Here is a 19,174-nt window from a genome sequence, read left to right as displayed (position 1 = left end):
AACTTGTCATGCTGAGAGTGAATTACATTTAATCAGCCTGCATTCTTTAAAAGGTAGGATCTGACAGAAAGCTGAAAAGGGAAGTCAGGTAGGTTGCTAAGGTAGTGATAACTTGCTTAGTTTGCTGTGTCGTATTCTTGCTAGCTGTCCAAATCTTGATCCTTTACAAAGACTTCTTGAAAAGATTGTAGTTTTCTTTAATGTACTTTTTTCCTATTATCTTCCCCTTTTCCTGCTGTCTCCTTAACAAACCTGCTCTACCTTAAAACCTCGCTTTACTCAATGTGTCACTCAAGGATAGAGCTTAACTTGGGCTGTAGTTCTCTGATAGAGTTATCACTGTGAGCAATAGGAAATGAGGGTTTAGGAAGTTCTGATTTGCACTATGCTCTTGCTTATGTTGGCACAACTCGTTTTTGGAAGGTCTGCTTTAAGTTGGGAAGCTCATCTGAGGCAGAGTGCAACCCTATGACTGATTGTAACTGCAGAGGAAGTAGTGACATGCTGTGGTGTTGGTGAAGGAACAAGCAGTTGGCATCACATCTCCTTATCCTGATGCTTGCCGAGGAATGTGGCAGTGTCTTTATCTTGCTGATCCTTCATCTGAGCAGTGCTTCCTTTACTCCGTAAATCTTTCCTGATGCTAAGATAAGATGCCAGTACCTCAAGGATGCTCTTTAGGTTTGTAAATGTTTGTGTTCTAAGTTATTGGAGTATACGAAGTGTTTGCATACACCATTCAAAGTCAGCGTTCCATTTCACAGGCATTGAGTGTGGAGGAGGAGGTAGTGAGCAAAGGGAGGGAAGAAACACAGTATTTGACTTTTGAGTATGTGGAATGATAGCTGTGCAACAGTAGAGATCTTCAGAGATGAGATGACGTAAGGATGCATCTGAACTTGATACTGTTCCAGAAAATCGCTTGAGGTTTTGTACTGCCACAAACCAACCAGCTGACGGCTGAACACTAATGGAAGGGGCAGAGCTATGAGGTCGTTTCCTCAAAGGAGAAAAGTTAGCTCTGTGCTCTGCTTCTCCTTTTTCTAAACCTGCCTTAGCTGGGAAGGCTTTCTGTACAAAGGCAGAAGGCAGCGTGGTCTCCACCTTCTCATTAGTTTTCAGCTATACTTAAAGCAGCTCTGTGGAGTAAACCTATATTGCTCTATTACTGACTTAGGATTTTGGGGAGGGGAGAAAAACTTCTTGGAAACATCATGCAAGATTTTCTGTTTGAGAAAGTGGAAAACATGTTGCTCTGAGAAGTAATTTATTGACACCTTTCAAATGTCTCCTCTGTATACAACACAGATTCCTGCAGTTCAGACTGTGGCAGACTTGTGCTTCACTTGGCTTTACTCCTGAACAAACTGTTGGTGTTTGTCCTTAGAAGGTCTGCTTTCTACCCCACCCCCAGAGCCTCTTAATTTGGCTTGCTTTCCTTGATACTCACTTAATTCTACTTTGGAAAACTCAGTAAAAATCTCAAAATGAAAAAAAAAAAAAGTGGTTTATTGATGAAACTCTTTCCCATTTAATTCCATCTCTGAATTTTGCGTGTGTAAGACTTTGTTCCATCTGGTCTCAGTCTGGTCAGAGTACAGTACTGAATCAGTAATGATGATAGATGTGGGTAGGAGGCAAAAGAAACCACCTACTATATCCTCTCTTTCTGTCTTCTTTCTCCCAGTCCAGCACATGCGTTCTGGGTTGCAAGGACTTCAGATGGCCATCTGTGTGGTTGGGCTGTTTCCACCTCTGCAGTCAGTAGGGTGTGACTGGGCTTTAATTAGGATTTCTTTTTAATAGCCTAGCCTGCTTAACAGCTTGAAGTTTGTGAAACCCACTTCATTTTCCACTGTGGCTTGAGTAATTTACACTTGTAGATGAGTCCTTAAGGATGAAAACTAAGTCACTTATTTCAAATTGTTTATTTCAATGTTAGATTTGTGTTCAGGTGCTCAGTGCTTAATTTGTTTAAATCAGATGTACATGAGGATGAATCAAAATAAAGCTTTCCATTTGATGCAAGATTTAAATTATTTGTGGGCTTTTTTCCTCCATGGTAATTTCTAATAAGCCTCAGCTTCAAGACTTTATGATTGAGGACTGTGTCAAAGGATTTGGCTTAAGTGCACATGAAAATAGGATGGCATTGCACATTAGTGCAGTTGTTGTTCATGCAGTTACCAGCCCCATCTCACCTTGTGGGTCTTTGCTCAGGGATGTTTAATCCTTTAGTGAACCAGTATCTGAACAGCTTTACGCTTCTGCTTAGGTAAATCCATTCCAGTTTTGGTTTCATAAGTGAAAGTAATGATGGGAGTCACGTGGTAGAATGAAGTGAAAAATGTGGGAAAAGCGATCTTGGATGCTCTGAAAGAACAAACTCTGACATGAAATAAAAAGATTACGTTACTAAATCTTCATACTTAAGCATCAGTAGTGCCAAGGTTTAAGTGCAAACTTGAAAGAACTTCCCTTGTCCTCATGCTGAAACAACCTTCAGTGGGGGAGAAAATACTTGGGTTAATTGATCGTCGTGATTGGGTATGAATAAATAAATGTTTTGAGATAATGACTGTAAATCAGATCACAAAGAACTTGTTTGTCAATGGAAGCTGAAGTTTGTTTCAGATCACCAAAGGTGGCTTAAGGTTCACTGTAGTTCATCTGAACTCAACGTGCAACATTGGCACTGGAGCAGGAGAAATGAGGTTATAGGTAGGGCAGTCACTTGGGTGAAACCCTCTCTCACAGACCCAAAGTACAGCCGTGAACTAAAGAAATACTCATTTGTGGCATATGCCATGAGGCAGCTTGATCACTAGTGATTTACAGGTGCATGTAAAGGTCAAACAAGGCAATGCCAGTGTTGGTGTAAGTGGGTGAACATGAGATATTGAGTAACTTCTCAGTGCTGAGAACAAGCAAGTATACATTATGAAATTCCACTGATTTGAGGAGTCACATAGTAACAGCTGGCAAAAACAGTGCACTTCAGAGTTCCAAGTTGGTCAACCTTTTAAAATTAACAAATACCAAGCTATTCCTGAAAATGGGGAAGGTTTGTTTCTAGGACAAATGATTTGTGAAAATTAGACACAGAGACTGGCTTGAGGATTCTTGGGGAATGATGAGGTGTGAAACCTGAGTTTTATTTTTCTCCTCTCTACTGCATGTACATTTGGATTTATCAGAATCAAATTGTTAAATAGCACACCTGAGATCAACTGAGACTTACCTTGCATTTGATCTTGGTCTGATTTCTGCATAAACACTGACTTTCAGGTCCTGAGCAGCTTTCTAAATCTTGCAAGACCACCATTTTGGTCTGCATCACATCCAAAGGTATCTTGGTTGTATACATACAAAATGAGACAATCTTTTTAAAAACAAATATAAGGAATAAATGACACTTTCCAATTCTTATATCCACCTTTTAACAACAAACATAGACAAATTTGTTGTTGTTTCCACAGCAAGTGCAGCATTGGGGCACTTTTTCAACAAGTGCTGTGATGTAAAAGTGGAGTAGGAAACACCGTTTGCAGAGATACTCAAGGTTATGTCTGTTGTAAGTGCATTCAAGTTGCTTAGCTTTCCAGCTGGCCACCTGCCATGGAAAAGTCCAAGCTCAACATTCTCTCATGGCTGGTGTTAGCTGTTTGTTCAGCCCACGAGATCTAAGATATTTATTTCCCATCCCTTGATCTGATAAGATTTGAAAGGGAAATGTGGTGGTAAACTTGTGATTTAGTCTTGATCAGATAATCAGCACTGCTGACTAGTTTAATTCATAAGGTAATGGTTTTTTTTTGATCAATGTTCTAGTTCTGCAGATGTCTTCTGTAAACAAAGGGAGTTTCAGGTTTGCATACTGAGCTGCTGAAAACAAAGCATGGGACTAGGGTCACATAATAACGTGATTGTGCATCGTTCCTGGTGCCTTGTAAAAACATTCAGTTGCTTCTAAATTCTGATGTGTTAGTTGGAAATGCCCATTTCTGCATGGCAGCTGCCCACTGAGAATAAACGGGATAATTTGCTAGTCATTGGCCAGAATCTTGGATCCATCCTTCCATTTACAGCTCAGGACTTTCTTTTCACTGTGGCAGATTGCTGCTTTCACTTGCTTTCTCTTGTGCGTTGTAGCAGGCTGTGCTTGGAATGAGAAGTTGAGCTGGCGTGCGTTAGTTCAGCTTCACGAAGAACCTCCGGTGTTTGAGATGAAAGGGTTCTGGCTGCTATTTTAGACAATGCATTCGCTTAGACAGTTGGCAGGGAAACAGGAAGGAATCCTTTCATGGGATGCTTATGACTGTGTCTGTCATGCACTCTTGCCAGGATGAGTGTGTGTGTGTGAGCTGGGCATGCTGCTGATGGTGGATACAGTTATCAGAGTTTTTTATTGCTTAAACATAACCATGATTCTTCTACATGAATTGGGTATATATCCCCTTGCATCCACTCCTTGAAGCTTGCTAGCTGCTAGTCAGTGAAGGCTGAGAAATGTGAAATCACTGTGGCTAATGTGCAAGTCTGGTTAAGGATGTTTCCAGAATTAAAAATAAAGGCAATCATTTAACCCTCTTGCATTGAACTGTGCATATTTTTGTTTGTGGCCAGTACTGTTTTCTCTGCTGTTTGCACCTGCTTTTCCTTCTAGTCATTGCAAATCTGTGAAGCAGAAATAGCAGTGATGAAGAAACAGTAAATAGGAGTAAAACCAAAACAATGGGGATTTTTGTTAATGTTTCTTGAAGCTTGCAGTGTTGGGTGAGCCTGCCTCTGTCTATTAACAGAAAATTCCTTTTCTCCTTGAGGCACTGTTGCGTATTTGAGACAAATGGACAGAACTGTTAACATAGTATCGAGTAATTTCTCTGCATCCTGTTGATGTAGAAGCACCTAGAATTTCAGGGAAGAAATGTGTTTTTTTCCTTTTCCTTGCAGCACTCTCAGAAGGTTGCTGTATTTAATTGCTGGGAATAGCTAAGACATGTAGGTGTTGCCCTTCTGTACAACAGCTCTGCTCCTGTTGAGAGTGTTTCTTAGCTGGAAGGCTAGAATTTCATTCTGTCACAGGGATCCACAAGTCTTATCACTGATGTGGGAGCTCAGATTAGCCTAGACTTTATGGGGGATAATGAATTTAGCACGCAGTTTTTTATCCATACGTTGTAAAGTATACAGTTTGGCCTGTGTGCATGAAGGATGAGCTTATAGAAAGCCATCCTGACTTGGACAAACTGAGTTTTGCACTGCTTGCTTGTACTGAGCTAAGAAAAACTGATTTTTCTAACTTTAACTTCTGATCCCTATACTGCATGACTAGGTAATAGAAAAAAAAAAGGTATTTTTTAGAAGCTTGGAACCAGATGGTACTTTTTTGTAGTTGTTATGTTTGTAGGGTACAGATAGCAGCAACTTGGATAAGCACTGGAGTTGCGGGATGGGAGCCAGTAGCTCAGCTTGTTGTTAAGGAGGAAGTTAAACAATACTAGAGAGATTGGATGGAATTCTGTATGGCTTAAATGTGCAGAAGTGGCTGGTCTCTGCCTTGGAACTTGTGATTGAATGAAGAATTAATGTTTGTCTTTTGTCAGTAAATCTCAGTGCCCAGTCAGCATGTAGACTATCTGTAGAACAGAATTATGGAGTAGAATGGGCATGAGCATTTCAGGGCAATTTAGGTTACTTCAGCATCCTTCTGAGTGAATTCTTAACAAGCACAGACTTGTTTATGTCCTTGGAAAATAATACTCAATTCATCAGCTGTCACAGAGGAGAGACACACATTCTGGCTGTAGTAAATCTGTTACCAGTGAGGCTGAATGGAAGTGCAGGTTTAGAAGTAAGTTGTTGGAGGAGCCTGCAGGTTCAGGGAGGGGAAGTTGTTTGTTTCATGAAAATTTTAACCCTGGCTTTTTGGGGTCTGTAAAGGACTACTGCTCCCCTTGGACAAAACCAGGGTGCAGAGCCTGGAGCCATGTCTGTGTGCTTATTGTCAAGGGATATATGTATGATTGTGGCAGGATGTTAACCTGCTTGTTGCGGCCACTAGTTCTCACTAAGAAAAGCATTTCCTGTGTCTCTGTGCTGGTGAGGTTTCGGATTCTAATCTCAGTACCTAAAACTTGGCTGATCTGACATTTCCAACATTTTCAATTGCCAGTCTCCTGGTTATTTTACCCATTTTTCTGTGCTAATAACTCTGCCCTTGGGCCTCTGCTTTGTATAGCTTCCTTTTATTAAACATCTGACATGATAACATTCAAACCCCATACATGCAACAGGTGACCAACATCCCAGAAAGCTTAGAAAAAGTGAGGTCTTGTCTCAAAAATTATCTCAAAAACATACATTTTACTTGCATGTTAGTACTGAAAGTCAGCATTAGGACTGCATTCCGTCAGTATGTGTCTCTGGTAGCCCTGATGGGATAGTACCTTATAGAAAGGCCAACTTTGGATTAAATTCTGTGTCAGTACTTCATTAAATCCATCCCATTTGTGTATCCAGGATCTCAGAGGTTAAAGGCTGGGAGATTCCCAAACTTCTTTCTGGGATTTCTTCTGTGTTTCTCAGCCCTGCTGCCGAGTGTTTAACATCTCCTGAATGGAGGGTGGGATACAAACACTGCTTTATTTGGGTCACTGTTGCTTTCATCTTGCAGATTCAGCTGCAGTTTGGGGCAGTTGCAGTTCCTATTTCTCCGTGTGTTTTGCTGTATTTGTGGGAATCTTGTTAGATCTGTGTTAGACGCTTCCTTAAAGTATAACATTTCCATCCTGTGTGGTTTAATTCATCATCTGAAACAAGCAAAGACTGACAGGTCTACCTTAAATCGTGCACTCTAAATTTAGCAGCTAGAGACAGAATGATCAGGAAGGGCTAAATTAATATTATGTCAAAAAGGCCTTGGGACAAGGGAAGGAAAAAAGCCAATTTGGAACACAGGGTCCTCTTTCAAGTCTTAGTTTAGAGCAGAATGTAGACGGAACTGCATTTGAGAAGGCAGCTTGAAATGAGTCTGTATTTTAGGGAGCTGGACAATAGGATGTTTCACTGCTGTTTATGATCGAACCAACTGTCGCATGGAGTAACTGGCTGAGGGTTAAAGTAGTGAGTTGATTAAACTATAGCCTTGGAGAACATTTCTTATTACAGAGTGTCTGTGTATTTTAAAGCAATCTACATTGTTGTGCCTTTATTTTTCATTGAATTAGTACTCTGGGATCTCTGCCCAAGTGTTTTCTGCTTGCTTTTTGCAGTAAGGCTATCGATGGCGAAGGAAGTGATGCCAGATTAGTTACAATATTTCTGTGTGGAGATTTCTTATGTGCTATGAACCTAGCCTGAAGGGACAGAGATGTTAAATTCAATTATTTTCATAGTGACTTATTTGGAGCTAATGTTAGGATGACATTCATATAGTACAAACTATATAGAATAAAACCTTCTCAATTGTGTGGCTTTTCCCCCTTGGGAAAGCTCTGTTCAAAATAATCTAGCATATAAAAAAGAGCTTTCAACACTAATTCAGGAAACAAGAGTGAATGTTTATATTTTACCTTTTCCCCCCTTTCTCTTCCACCAGTAAGTTTTTAAGCAAATTGTTCTGTTTTCTCTGGCTTCCCCAAGCTTTATACTGCAGATAGGGCAGTTTAAAAAAATAATGCTAATTTAAATAAAGATCCAACTGTGATGCTGCATTGTGGAACTTGTGGGCTCATTTTAGGCCTTCTGTTTGTGTTTCTTGATTCCCCCAGTTCCCAGATGTGCAGTGACTCATCCTACTGAACAATGGGAACAGCATCCCTTATTCCTTCACTTGGTCCCAGTTGGCAAAACTGTTACTCAGAGGATATGTATTGCAGAGGGAGAGGAGATTAGCAGTGAGAGAGTGAATCATCCAAGCATTTGTGGTAACACTTGTGTGGTGAGCAAGAAGTTGAGGAAGACTAATGGTCTATGCTATGCTCTGGTGTACTAAACAGGAGGATCTGAACTGAGTAAAATTCATAACTCGGAGGTCATTCTTCCTTCCCCCACCACTGTTCCAGAAAACACAGGGCATGGATGACAGACAGGGTTTTGACATTGTGATTTATTATCAAGGAGGATGGAAAACATAGTTAGCTCGTTTGTGTTAGCAGCAAAATAGATGATGGTCACCTCAGGATTTGATAGAGCTTTCAAATGTGAAATAAACTATTAGTCAAAAATACAAACAAACAAAACAAATGTAAGTACAGACATGATTCACTGACATGTTTTGTTGCTTTGTATCTAAGGACCGTGCTGGTTGAAATGAAATGATGTCTTTCAGACTTTAAGAATATTATTTATGAATATTGTTAGAGTGTTTTCTAAAAGGAAACAGGCTACTTACTAACAGAGAAATAAAAGATTTGGGTCTTTTTAAATCTGAAAAGACAAAAGCTCAACAGTCTTCGGTGAACGCAGTTGATCTGAGGAAGCTTCTTGAGCTGCCACAGTTTTCCGTGACGCAGCAGCCTGTAAAAGATTGACGTATCTGACCTGGACCTTTTTTTTGCTTGTTTGAGTGAGCACACTATGATGTGATTATCTTTAGGCATTGAAATATAATTTGGATGGCTTTCATTTCTATTTTTCTGCTTGCAAGCATAGTTTGAAATAGATTGCAATCTTCAAAAGAGCTTTTTTTTTTCCCACTAGAACTGTTAAAATACTGTGATTGAAGTTGTCAGTCTGTCAATTTGGTATCTGATGAATCAGTTGCAAGTATTGGCTACCACTTCTATAGGAAGTCATGCCAGTAAACCAGAAATAACTCTGAGATCTGGGAAATGAGAGCATTTGAAGTGCGGAGCCAGCTTTTGAGTGCAGTGGGATGGCTAAATGACTTTGGAGAAACACTAACGATTTGCACTGAAAAAGCTAAACCAGCTTGTTTGTGTCTTGAACTATCAAAAGCTGATCCGCTTTTATTTTGATGTTAATTTGCCTCGAATGGAAACCCTACCTTGATGAGCAATTCATAAATTCACTGAGTCTATGTTTTTAAATATGTAGACATGCACGTGTGGTTTTATGCGTGTATAATACCTAAAGCATGATAGCTTTGTATAAATAATAATTTATCAACTGAATTCAGAATTGCATTCAAGTGCAGCTTTATAAAGTTAACTAAATTTGACTTCTAGAGCTAACTAATATTGTGAGCTATTTTTCCATTGTGACAAAGGAAAAAAGATAACGGAATGTTCAGCTAATACAATTGTTCCAATTAAAAATCCAAATACAAAGCAGCCCTAACATTTGGAGTTTCCATGTTTTCCTCATTTAAATACATTACAAATTATTCATCGGGTCAGTTGGTGCCATCTGCAGTTATCCTGTGCTGGCCTGTTCCATGAACTGAAATACCCCATGGATTTCCCAGCAGTAACCAAGTTTTCAGTGAATCAGACTAAGCTGAGAGCAAGGTTGTGTGAGAAATCTTGGAGCAGGAGCTGAACCCACAATTCCATAAGCCATAACACAGGACTTGATCAGGGAATCATCTTTAAAGCAGGGAGTTTCAGTATGTGGTGTCCATTTGGGGTTGTTTAGGGTGGGGGGCTTTCTCCCTTCAGATTTGTGTGCTTTAATGTTTTGAGCCTTTCTTAACTTTAGACTCTCTGGAGCTTGTCAGGGATTTATTGTTTTGACTGGAAGCAGGTATTTTGACTTAAGTACTGGATGTCTTTTGACTTCTGGGCTGGAAGAGACTATTCGGACCTCTTCAGATCTGTCAGAGCGTGCATATGGTGTTCACACCTGTTCCAGCAACCTGACTTGCGTTACCCAGGTGTGTTGTAATTACTGCTCAAAATTAGCCAGAATGAGTTATTTGGCTTAATTACAATGTTATGAAAGGCTCTATAAGAGCCTAGGGAAGTCCAGCTTCCCTAAATCACTGCAGAAATGAACATGTATTTTTCTTTCATTAGATTATTTTCTTACCTTCTTATAAATGTGCAAAATGTTAAACTGATTGATGTGTGGGGCAGGAAATGGGGGAGGCAGAAGCTGTAAATCAGGTGAACTTGCTTGTGTGTCCCAGCAGTTTACATGCATACAGCTGTTTCCTGCTCAGCGTGGGAGGGGATATGGACAAGGCAAGGACTCTTAAAGCAACTGGGTAGAAAGTAGGAATAAGTTGTATCAGAGACAGACAGTTTGCAGCCTTGTTGCACATCTAAAGGCATTGTGTAGGACGAAGCACAATAGATGGGGGGGGGCGGGGGTGTGTGTTGAATCTTCAGTGACCTTTTCTTTTTGGTCTCTTCCATCTCCTAATATGACTAATGCTGTACAGGAAGAACTTTTCTTATTCATACGGTCTGCGATACCTCTACTGATCCAACAGAGTGCCAAAAAATACAGGAAATTACTTTCACCTTATGAAAATTCATGATTGTAAGGAAGCTCTTAGAGCAATCGCTCTTTGGAAACTCCCCCCCCCAAAAAAAAGTATTTTTTTCTGCTAGTGATCCATGGTAAATCTTTTGTAATACATGGTAGGTTTTTGCAAATATGTGTGCATTCTCTCCTTTGTGAAAAAGCACTTCTAGTTTAAAATGTTAGGAAATAATAAGCTGCAGGACTTTTTTTGTCTATGCTTTAGGCGCAAAGTATGTACTTGCACAGTACCCGGTATCCTCTCATCTCCAGTGTGATTCTTCAGGGTGAGCTGTTGTGCTGGCATTTCTTTGCGGTTGTACTGGAAGGGAATAAATCTGTTTTGCTAATGGTGTAGAGGAGAATGGATGATTTAAGAATTTAGATTGCTGTTGGAATCTGAGATGGTATTTTGAGAACGTTCTCATTCTCAACTGGTGACTTGGTGAGGGCACCTACTGTCGGTTGGGTAGTTATCAACACAGCCCTGATCTGTGATATAATGTGATTTGCTGCCTAAAGTGATTAAAAGGCAGCAGGATTTTTCCATTATATCATTCTTACAACATGGCTACAACTGTGAGACGCTGTGGTGGTTTAAACCCAGTCAGGCAACTCATTCACTCGCTCCCCCCCTTCTTTCCCTCCCCCTGCTCCCGAAGGGACAGAGAGGAGAATCGAAAAGAATGCAACTCCCACGGGTTGAGATAAGAACAGTTTAGTAACTAAGGTATAACACAGATCACTGCTGCTACCACCAATAATAACAATGGTAAAGGAAATAACAAGGGAAGAGAATACAGCACCTCACCACCAGCTGACTGATAACTTGCCCCCCCAACCCAACCAAGCACCGACCAATACCTCCTCCAACCCTGCCGTCCCAGCCCCTCTGGGTAACTCTGTTACCTCCTGGGCATGACGTGCTGTGGTATGGAATACCTCTTTGGTCAGTTTGGGTCAGGTGTCCTGTCTCTGCTTCCTCCTGGCTTCCCCTCCTCCCTGGCAGAGCATGAGGCTCACAAAGTCCTTTATCAAACCAAAACATCATGCCGAAAGTCAAAACACAGCACTGTACTGGCTACTAAGAAGAAAAATGACCACTACTGCTGAACCCAGGACAGACGCGTGTCTTAAACAATGAAGAATACTTTCTTACTGAACAGATCGTCTTCATTTGAAGAAATGAAAGGGAAGTGTTTCAATGAGAATGGGCTTCTGACAAAGAGAATTTCACTCCAGAAGTAAAGTCTGCATCTATGTGGAAACAATCTTTTTCCTTCTACAAAGTACATGAAGGTCTTCCTATATCCACTTATGCGAGGTGGCACTTGATTTGAGTGCGATACATGGGCAGGCTTGTTGAGAGAAAAACCCCATACTGCACAAAACACAAAGACCCTCATGCATTTTCACATAAGAGCGAAATTTCTTTGTAAACACTGTCTGTATTCTTCTCAAAATAACTACTAAAGGATTTTGTACAAGATGAGCAAATCATCATTAGAATGAACCTAAAAGGGAAACTATCTGTAAAAGAATAAATCCTTCAGAATGTTCGCTTTTTCTTTTCTTTTCTTGACAAGCAAGTCTAGCTTAAATGTTCACAAATTGCAGGTGACTTAAATCTTTCCCTTTTCTAAAGAAATGCCAACCAGTCTAGGATATGCTTTTGTTCATGGCTATGAATTTTAAACAAAATGCATTGGTTTCTTACAAACATGTTTAATTTTTGCTCCCACCCAGTGGCAACTAACTGCATTCATCATACAAGGAGAAAAGTAATTCTTTGTGCCAAAAGACTGACTTCAGCAACACTTCTTTGCATTGTAAAGATTCACTAGCTAGATTTGAGCATTTAGTGAAATCTCTATTCGACTCTGATTCTTCTAGAACCTGTAGGGAATTGCTTGTGGAAGAAATATTACCTTACCTCCATGGTGGTGGTATATTCTGGCAGCTCCACTTCGTTATCAGCAGTTTACGTGACTTAAACTATGTACTCCTTCTAGTGTTCCAGCTCCTAAGCATATCAGGGTGTTGTTCAAGCTTCCACTTGTGCTATTGCTCTGTTAGACCCCCATGCATATTGGAAAGTGAAAGGCTATAGTTTAGTTGGATTGGCTATCCTATAAAACAAAGCTTAGTTCCTGTCTCATTCCTTTTCCACAGGGTGAATCGGTGAAATACTTCCTGGATAACCTGGATCGGATCGGTCAGCTGGTAAGATGTATCTTCTCTTTCTGAACCAAAAGAGCTCAAAGATATATTTGAAGCCTGGGTGTGCTATGATTAGTGGGATTTGATGTTTGGAATTTCTTCTAATGATGAATTAAATAACATCAGTGTTCTTTCTTTAGGAATAGTAAATTCCAGCCTTATGAAACTGAAGCTTAGTATTTGCTTCATCTTTTTTGGCAAATGACCAATACTGTTTATGGAAGTTGTATATGTGCATGTATTTTATCAGTTCTTCTATACAGCCTCTGGATCTCATTCACTTTTCCTGACAATCTGATGGATGCTGCTACTTGAGGTATCAGAATGAAACTTTACCAGATAAAAATAATTGCCAGCACTTGTAGGATTTCAAATCTGTAATGGAAACATCTGCCAGGAGACTTGGAGGAGAAAGAAGGGACATGGCTTGCCTAAATAGTAACAGTGCCTAAATAGTAACAGTGATGAGCTTCTGAAGAACAAATCTGTACAGTGGTGGGGTGGGTCACAGCCTATGGTAGAACATGTTGCTGTACTTGCTGGTCATAAGTGTGAACCTGGGAGAAGTACTTCCACTAAAGCTTGCAAGATCTCCTTTGTAAGAGTAATGAACTGTAAAAAACATCCTTTCAGGGATGACTTGATCTGTTTTACTGAACACTTCCTAAATTATGCTGTAGCTAAGAATTTCATGGTGAAAAAGTAGGTGTCAGCCTGAAAATGGGAGGCTTGAAACAGAAGTGTGAATGAGTGCATTGGTCCTATATTTTTATTCTTGTATGTCTCAGGATCTTCTGTAGCTGTCTACAGATGTGTTGAGATAAATGATCAACAGCTCATTACTTAAAGTTTAGTATTCCTTCTTCACTTATTAATAAACAAAACATGACTCCTGTTGATTGTTCCTATTGTTTCAATATTCTGGCAATAGCCAGCATTTTTGAAGGACTGTTTTTTGATGCTCTTCTCCTTTTCTCTTACAGAACTATTTCCCCAGCAAACAAGATATTTTGCTGGCTAGAAAAGCCACCAAAGGGATAGTAGAGCATGACTTCATCATTAAAAAAATACCTTTCAAGATGGTGGACGTGGGTGGACAGAGATCTCAGCGTCAGAAATGGTTCCAGTGCTTTGATGGAATAACTTCAATTTTGTTTATGGTCTCCTCTAGTGAATACGATCAGGTTCTGATGGAAGACAGGCGCACAAATAGACTTGTGGAGTCCATGAATATCTTTGAGACAATAGTCAATAACAAGCTTTTCTTTAATGTTTCTATTATCCTATTCCTCAACAAGATGGATCTTCTTGTAGAGAAGGTAAAGACTGTCAGCATTAAGAAGTATTTCTCGGACTTCAAAGGCGACCCTCACAGGCTAGAAGATGTTCAACGTTATCTGGTGCAGTGCTTTGACAGGAAGAGGAGAAATCGTAGTAAGCCGCTCTTCCATCACTTCACCACTGCCATAGACACTGAAAACATCCGCTTTGTGTTTCATGCCGTGAAGGACACGATCCTTCAAGAGAATCTGAAGGATATTATGTTGCAGTGAAGGAAAACAGGCAGTGTTCTGTTAAAGTTTGCCAGAGGGTTAGATCAAAGTTTTTATCCTTTCTTTATGGCCCTTGCATGTGGTGTAGGACCCATGCTAATTACTTGGCTCAGGAATGCTGTAAACTAGCCAGTCCAAACAGAGGAGCTATAGGCCGAAGGAGTCAAATGTTGATGTTAGCTACTGAATCATTTGGACTAGAAACACTACTGAAACATGGCCGTTGTAGGTTCTGTACCTAGTTTGGAATGCTGAATAACACAACCACCTTCTGCCTTCTTAGAAAAAAGAAATCTCTGACAAACCATGTATGGAAGACACGTTTTAAATGAGTATGCTCATTTTTCAGAGACACTAGTCATACAAACTGCCTTTTTTTTTTTTTTGTAGTTTGGAGGTGCTGAATCGATCAAACTAATGTTAAATGTAAGAGATTGGCAGCTGTAATGGAGAATGTTAATGGAAGTTCTGTTCTTAACCCTTAGCTTTGCCAAGAGGTCTGGAATCCGCTTATCAAGGTGGATGCACAGCTCTTGTCTGAAGGTTTTGCATGAGTCTCCTAAGGCAAAAGTATGAAACCATGTAAGGAAACCAGTATTGGAGTAAATTGGGAGGGAAGTTAAGGATATGGAGAAGGCTTTATTTTGCACTATGTGTGAAGGGTATTGTATCATGGGAAAACTGATTTCCTTGGTGAAGCAGCCTGTGCTAGAGCGCCTGACCATGTATCTGCCCAGTGGGTGCTCAAGTGAGATGTACGTGATGGAAATTGAGCACTGTTCTCGCACCCGCAGTTGGCAGTGTCTGTGAAGGTTTGGTATCTTGTGTAGCAGGGCTTGCTGATTAAACTCTTAAGCAAAGGTTTTGGTAGTACAGCAGCTGCTTGATTAGTTCCCAAGAGCTGACCTTATAGGAAGACTGAATACCCTAGAGATCCCAGTTTTACAGCTGCACTGATGTGTTTGGACAGCAAGACCTTGCTGTAAAATTAGCCTTTAATCTGTGTCTTAATGGGATCTTTAGCCTATAGTAATGCACATGGAATTCTGAGTACAGTGGAGTTTGGTGTTGCCCATTTTGGGCAATGGTTTGTGTGTCAAATTGCAAGAGGCGATGGATAATATTGATATGAACTGTTTTTTTCCTAGCACACTCAATCAGTGAAACTAACTGTCAGGTGCCTTTTTTGTGTACAGACATATCTGATCTTTCCTACTACAGTGGGGAACATGGACAAACTGAAGATCTGCCTTTCATATCAACACCGTAGTGCTATCCTTTAGGTAACTTTCAAGTAGTTTGCTGTGCAGTTTTTGGCACAGTTTTTATCCAAGAAGAAAACCTGAAGGGCTGTTTGTACCTATAAAAAGGCAGCAGATTCCCTAGAGTTCTTATCCCCTTTGAGCCTGCAGTGGCATGTCAAAACAAGCAACATTTTACTTCAGCTGCTAATCCCATGGGAAATGTGGTCATAAAAAGTCCTGTTCTGTTATCCTTTCATGTTAATTTGGATAAAATCTGGAATCTTTCTTCCTCTCTGAAGCTTGCAGATGTTCATATCAGTATTTTTGTGTAGTTTCCTAATGTAGCAGTCTTTTGGCTTTGTGCAGGCTTCAGAGTGGAAAAGATGTGGCTATTTCAGTGCTGTGCAACATGCACAATATTGAGGTAAGAAGCAACTGAAAAAGTTTTGACTTAAATTTTGAGCAATCTTAAACAGGGATTAACTTCCTTGTATCGAGTCTTATTTTTGCCAGGACCAACTCTGTCTTTTAAATATTTACTCATTTTTAACCTTGGAGGGGAAATATTTTAATGTGACTCTAATATTCAGATGGGGAAACTCTTAAGATTACTACAATTGAAAAGGTGAATGTTTCAACACAGAGTGAAGCAAACCAGTTTACTTAGATTCAAACCTCATGTAAGGTTTGTTTCTCTAAGCCGAAGACTAAGACTGTTTTCAGAGCTTTCAGATATTCTTGGAGTTCTTGGTAGTAGCTTCCACTTCACTGGGCAAGAGGAGGCAGTTGTGGGCTGACCTGACTTTTAGGTTGACTTGACTTAATTTCCTAGCTTGCTGTGAGCTTTATTCTTTCACTACATTTTCTACATGAGTTGATGAGTTAATACTATGCTTGTTTTCTCGAGTGAGTTAAACATTCCCTTTCATCTGTATTTATTCTCAAGAATTACCTCAGTTTTATGTCTGAATCTACTGTAGTTTTACCTGGGAGGCATAGCATAGAACTTCCTGTTCTGTTTTTCTCTTGATGCTCATGCATTATTATGTATCCTTAGTCACCTTATGGAATTAAAACTCTGAACAGAGCTAGTAATGCAACTTATATTTTAACTTAAAATCTGTACCTGGAAAAGAAACGGCATGAGATATCTCATATTGAGCTCTCAAGCTTGTTTTTTTCGTATGACACAGCAGTTTTGCACACTAAATCAGAGTTCTAGGGAACCAGTTTGTTCACCTCAAGCCCACTATTGCCTTTCTTCTTTTTACTGCTAAAATGGGCCTAAGCGTGGTGTGGTAGACTGCAGATGAAAGTCAGCAGTTTGGCTCTGTAGGCTCTTTGTTCTGTTGGACTTTGATAGGGATGGTTCACACCAGGAACCCAAGATTAGGAAACTCCTTGCAAAAGTCAGGCACTTCTCAAGTTTGCAAAGGATCTGGCAGATGAGCAAAAAGGACTTGTTTTTTTTGATGGCATCTTTCTCTGCAAAATACACTCCCCTTCTTGCCACTACAGAGGGGTTTTGTGTTTGTTTTTTTCAAGGTAAGCTGTAGTAAAATAAAGCCAGAAAATCATGTTATGATAAACCAGTTAATCACTACAGCAGAACTTAGGTAGGTTAGGTCGTACAAACATCTCAAGGCAAGCTTGGTTGGTTGCTTAGTCTTTTCACAAGAATCAAATAGCAAACTTTATTTTAAGTGACATCCTGGAGAACTGTGCAGGTCAACACAGCTGGAGAGAACATCTTTTCTTCTCAACTTTATAGACTTATTGTTCATCTGGCTAGTCAGGAAATGGGTCACAGGCAGGAGAATAATCAGATGGAGACCTTGAACTGCTACTGCCTACTTTAAAGGGCAGCCTTTTGCTGTCCCTCCTCTCACCCGCCGGTCAATGTCCAGTGACAGGGTGTTGCACGCAGGTTATCTGTCGCAGGGACAAAGAGAGGAAGTGCTTGCAGTGTGTGCTTGTAGGAGAGACTTACGTAGTCTTGCAGTTTTAAGTAGCAGAAACTAAATGGGAGTAATTTATCAAACACTACTTTGTGTCTGTTGTCCTCAAAACAGACTTTAAGCTAACGTAGCATGTCAGTCATTCCTTTAGATTGCAGTGCTGTCATTCTCTGAACAATTCTTAGACAGCATTACGAGGTGACATGGTGAATTGGAATTAAAAAGGAAGAATATTTCTCTGCAAGTGACATATTTAATAGGCAGTTGTCACTTTGAAAGAATTAAATAGCTCTTAATGTTGAAAATGAATTAATATTGATTATGGAATAGAAGTTACTGGCCACTCCAAAACCTGAAGATGCTTCCAGTTTGATAGAAATAATTGGTGTTATTTTATTTAATAGATAATTTGACTTATTAACTTAAAAATATATTTAGTATTTTGAAGTAACGCTGTATAAAACCTAGAACTAAGTGTGTTATGAGCATAAAGAAGCTCGTGAAAACGACAGTTCACAGGCTTTCTGAGCCAAATGAAGACTGAACCTCAGCCAAGCAGACAGAGTGGAGAAACTAATGGCAAAAAGCCTGTAGTGAAATGGAGTAGGAAGAGCTCATCTGTATCTGGCATTGCAGACAAAAAAGTAATGTCACTAGGATAGCTAGATTAGGTTTTGGTATGAAAACCAGTCCTGGTTACTGTAATCTGCAAAGAATTGTAGGATTAACAAATGAAAGAACAGACATTGAACCACTGAAGAAACTAGCAGCTTTCTTTACTGACAGGCAACTACCTTCCACAGAATTCCATTTTAGAAAACAAGTCCTTTGCTGCCTTCAGTGGCTGTCTTTGTGGATAGTAACTCCATGTTTTGGAGTCTTTTCTATGGATGTACCTCTCTAGTTCTCCTCGAAAAGAAAAACCATTCTGCTGCATGGCACTACAGGATTTCTGTGAAAGGCCCCTCTGATTTTCAAGCTTTGACACTTGACTTAGCTTTGTGTCCTCAGATTTTCAGGAGCACTTCCTGGGTTGAAAGACACCATGATGCATGCCAGCTTGAGACACGAACACGATATGGAATAACACCTGCATCCATTGCAGCTTGTCATGTAAGCCAAACACTGATCTCTCATGATGAGAACTATATTGATTCCTCAAAGTTTGGTGGGAGCCTCTTTTCTATATCAATTTCTAGTACAAAATCACATGGTGTAGTCAGGGGTTTTAATATAGCACTGCCAACTCTTTACCTCAGTACACTCTATTAATTCTGTAACACAAAGTGGTGGGTAGGACGTTTCAGTAGCAACTCTCAGACATCTGTGCCTGCATTTGTAAATGAGCGTTTAACAGGTTTCTAGGGAGCATCCAGTATGGGTCAGGAAGACTGGCATGGTCTGGGCCAGACTTGGCCTGAATTAACATTGACTCCACACACTTCTAGATGAGGACTGTCTAGCCTAGTGAGGAAGTAATTGGTAAGACAATACAAGACCTAGTGCTTTTTAATATTACCTGTTTTGTAATTAGCTGGGGTGATATCTGCTTTGTGCTGTGAAGTGGGCACTTCTTTGTTTTAACACTAATCTTTTTTACATAGATGGAAATGAGTGAAGCCAGGATATTTGGAGCTGAAACTGCCACTCTGCTACCCAGGTTGATGCTATCTCTTTGCTTATCTTGGTGGTTGGACAGTTTAGCTTGATTCTTGACTTTTTTTATCTTTCTATAATGGCATTTGGAAAGCAGTGTTGAAGTTTGTCT

The 19,174-nt window shown here is 40.0% G+C and overlaps 1 protein-coding gene across 1 annotated transcript in view; it reads left to right on the top strand.

Annotated features, from left to right (window-relative positions):
- Window positions 1-15,036, top strand: part of GNA12 (G protein subunit alpha 12) — a 38,783-nt gene extending 23,747 nt beyond the window's left edge. Inside the window, exons 3-4 of the mRNA XM_061473622.1 lie at window positions 12,604-12,654; window positions 13,635-15,036. Of these exons, the coding sequence (XP_061329606.1) occupies window positions 12,604-12,654; window positions 13,635-14,204 (621 nt within the window). The 3' untranslated portion in view covers window positions 14,205-15,036. The remainder of the gene's footprint in view (window positions 1-12,603; window positions 12,655-13,634) is intronic.
- The last annotated feature ends 4,138 nt before the right edge of the window (window positions 15,037-19,174 follow it).

This window comes from Pezoporus flaviventris, unplaced genomic scaffold (genome assembly GCF_033815535.1).
Source record: "Pezoporus flaviventris isolate CSIRO_AGI_PZ_B2104156 unplaced genomic scaffold, CSIRO_AGI_Pfla_v1 ptg000078l, whole genome shotgun sequence".
Classification (NCBI taxonomy): Eukaryota; Metazoa; Chordata; class Aves; order Psittaciformes; family Psittacidae; genus Pezoporus; species Pezoporus flaviventris.
The sequence above is the reverse complement of the archived record's forward strand: the minus strand, read 5'-3'. Positions and strand labels throughout refer to the sequence as shown.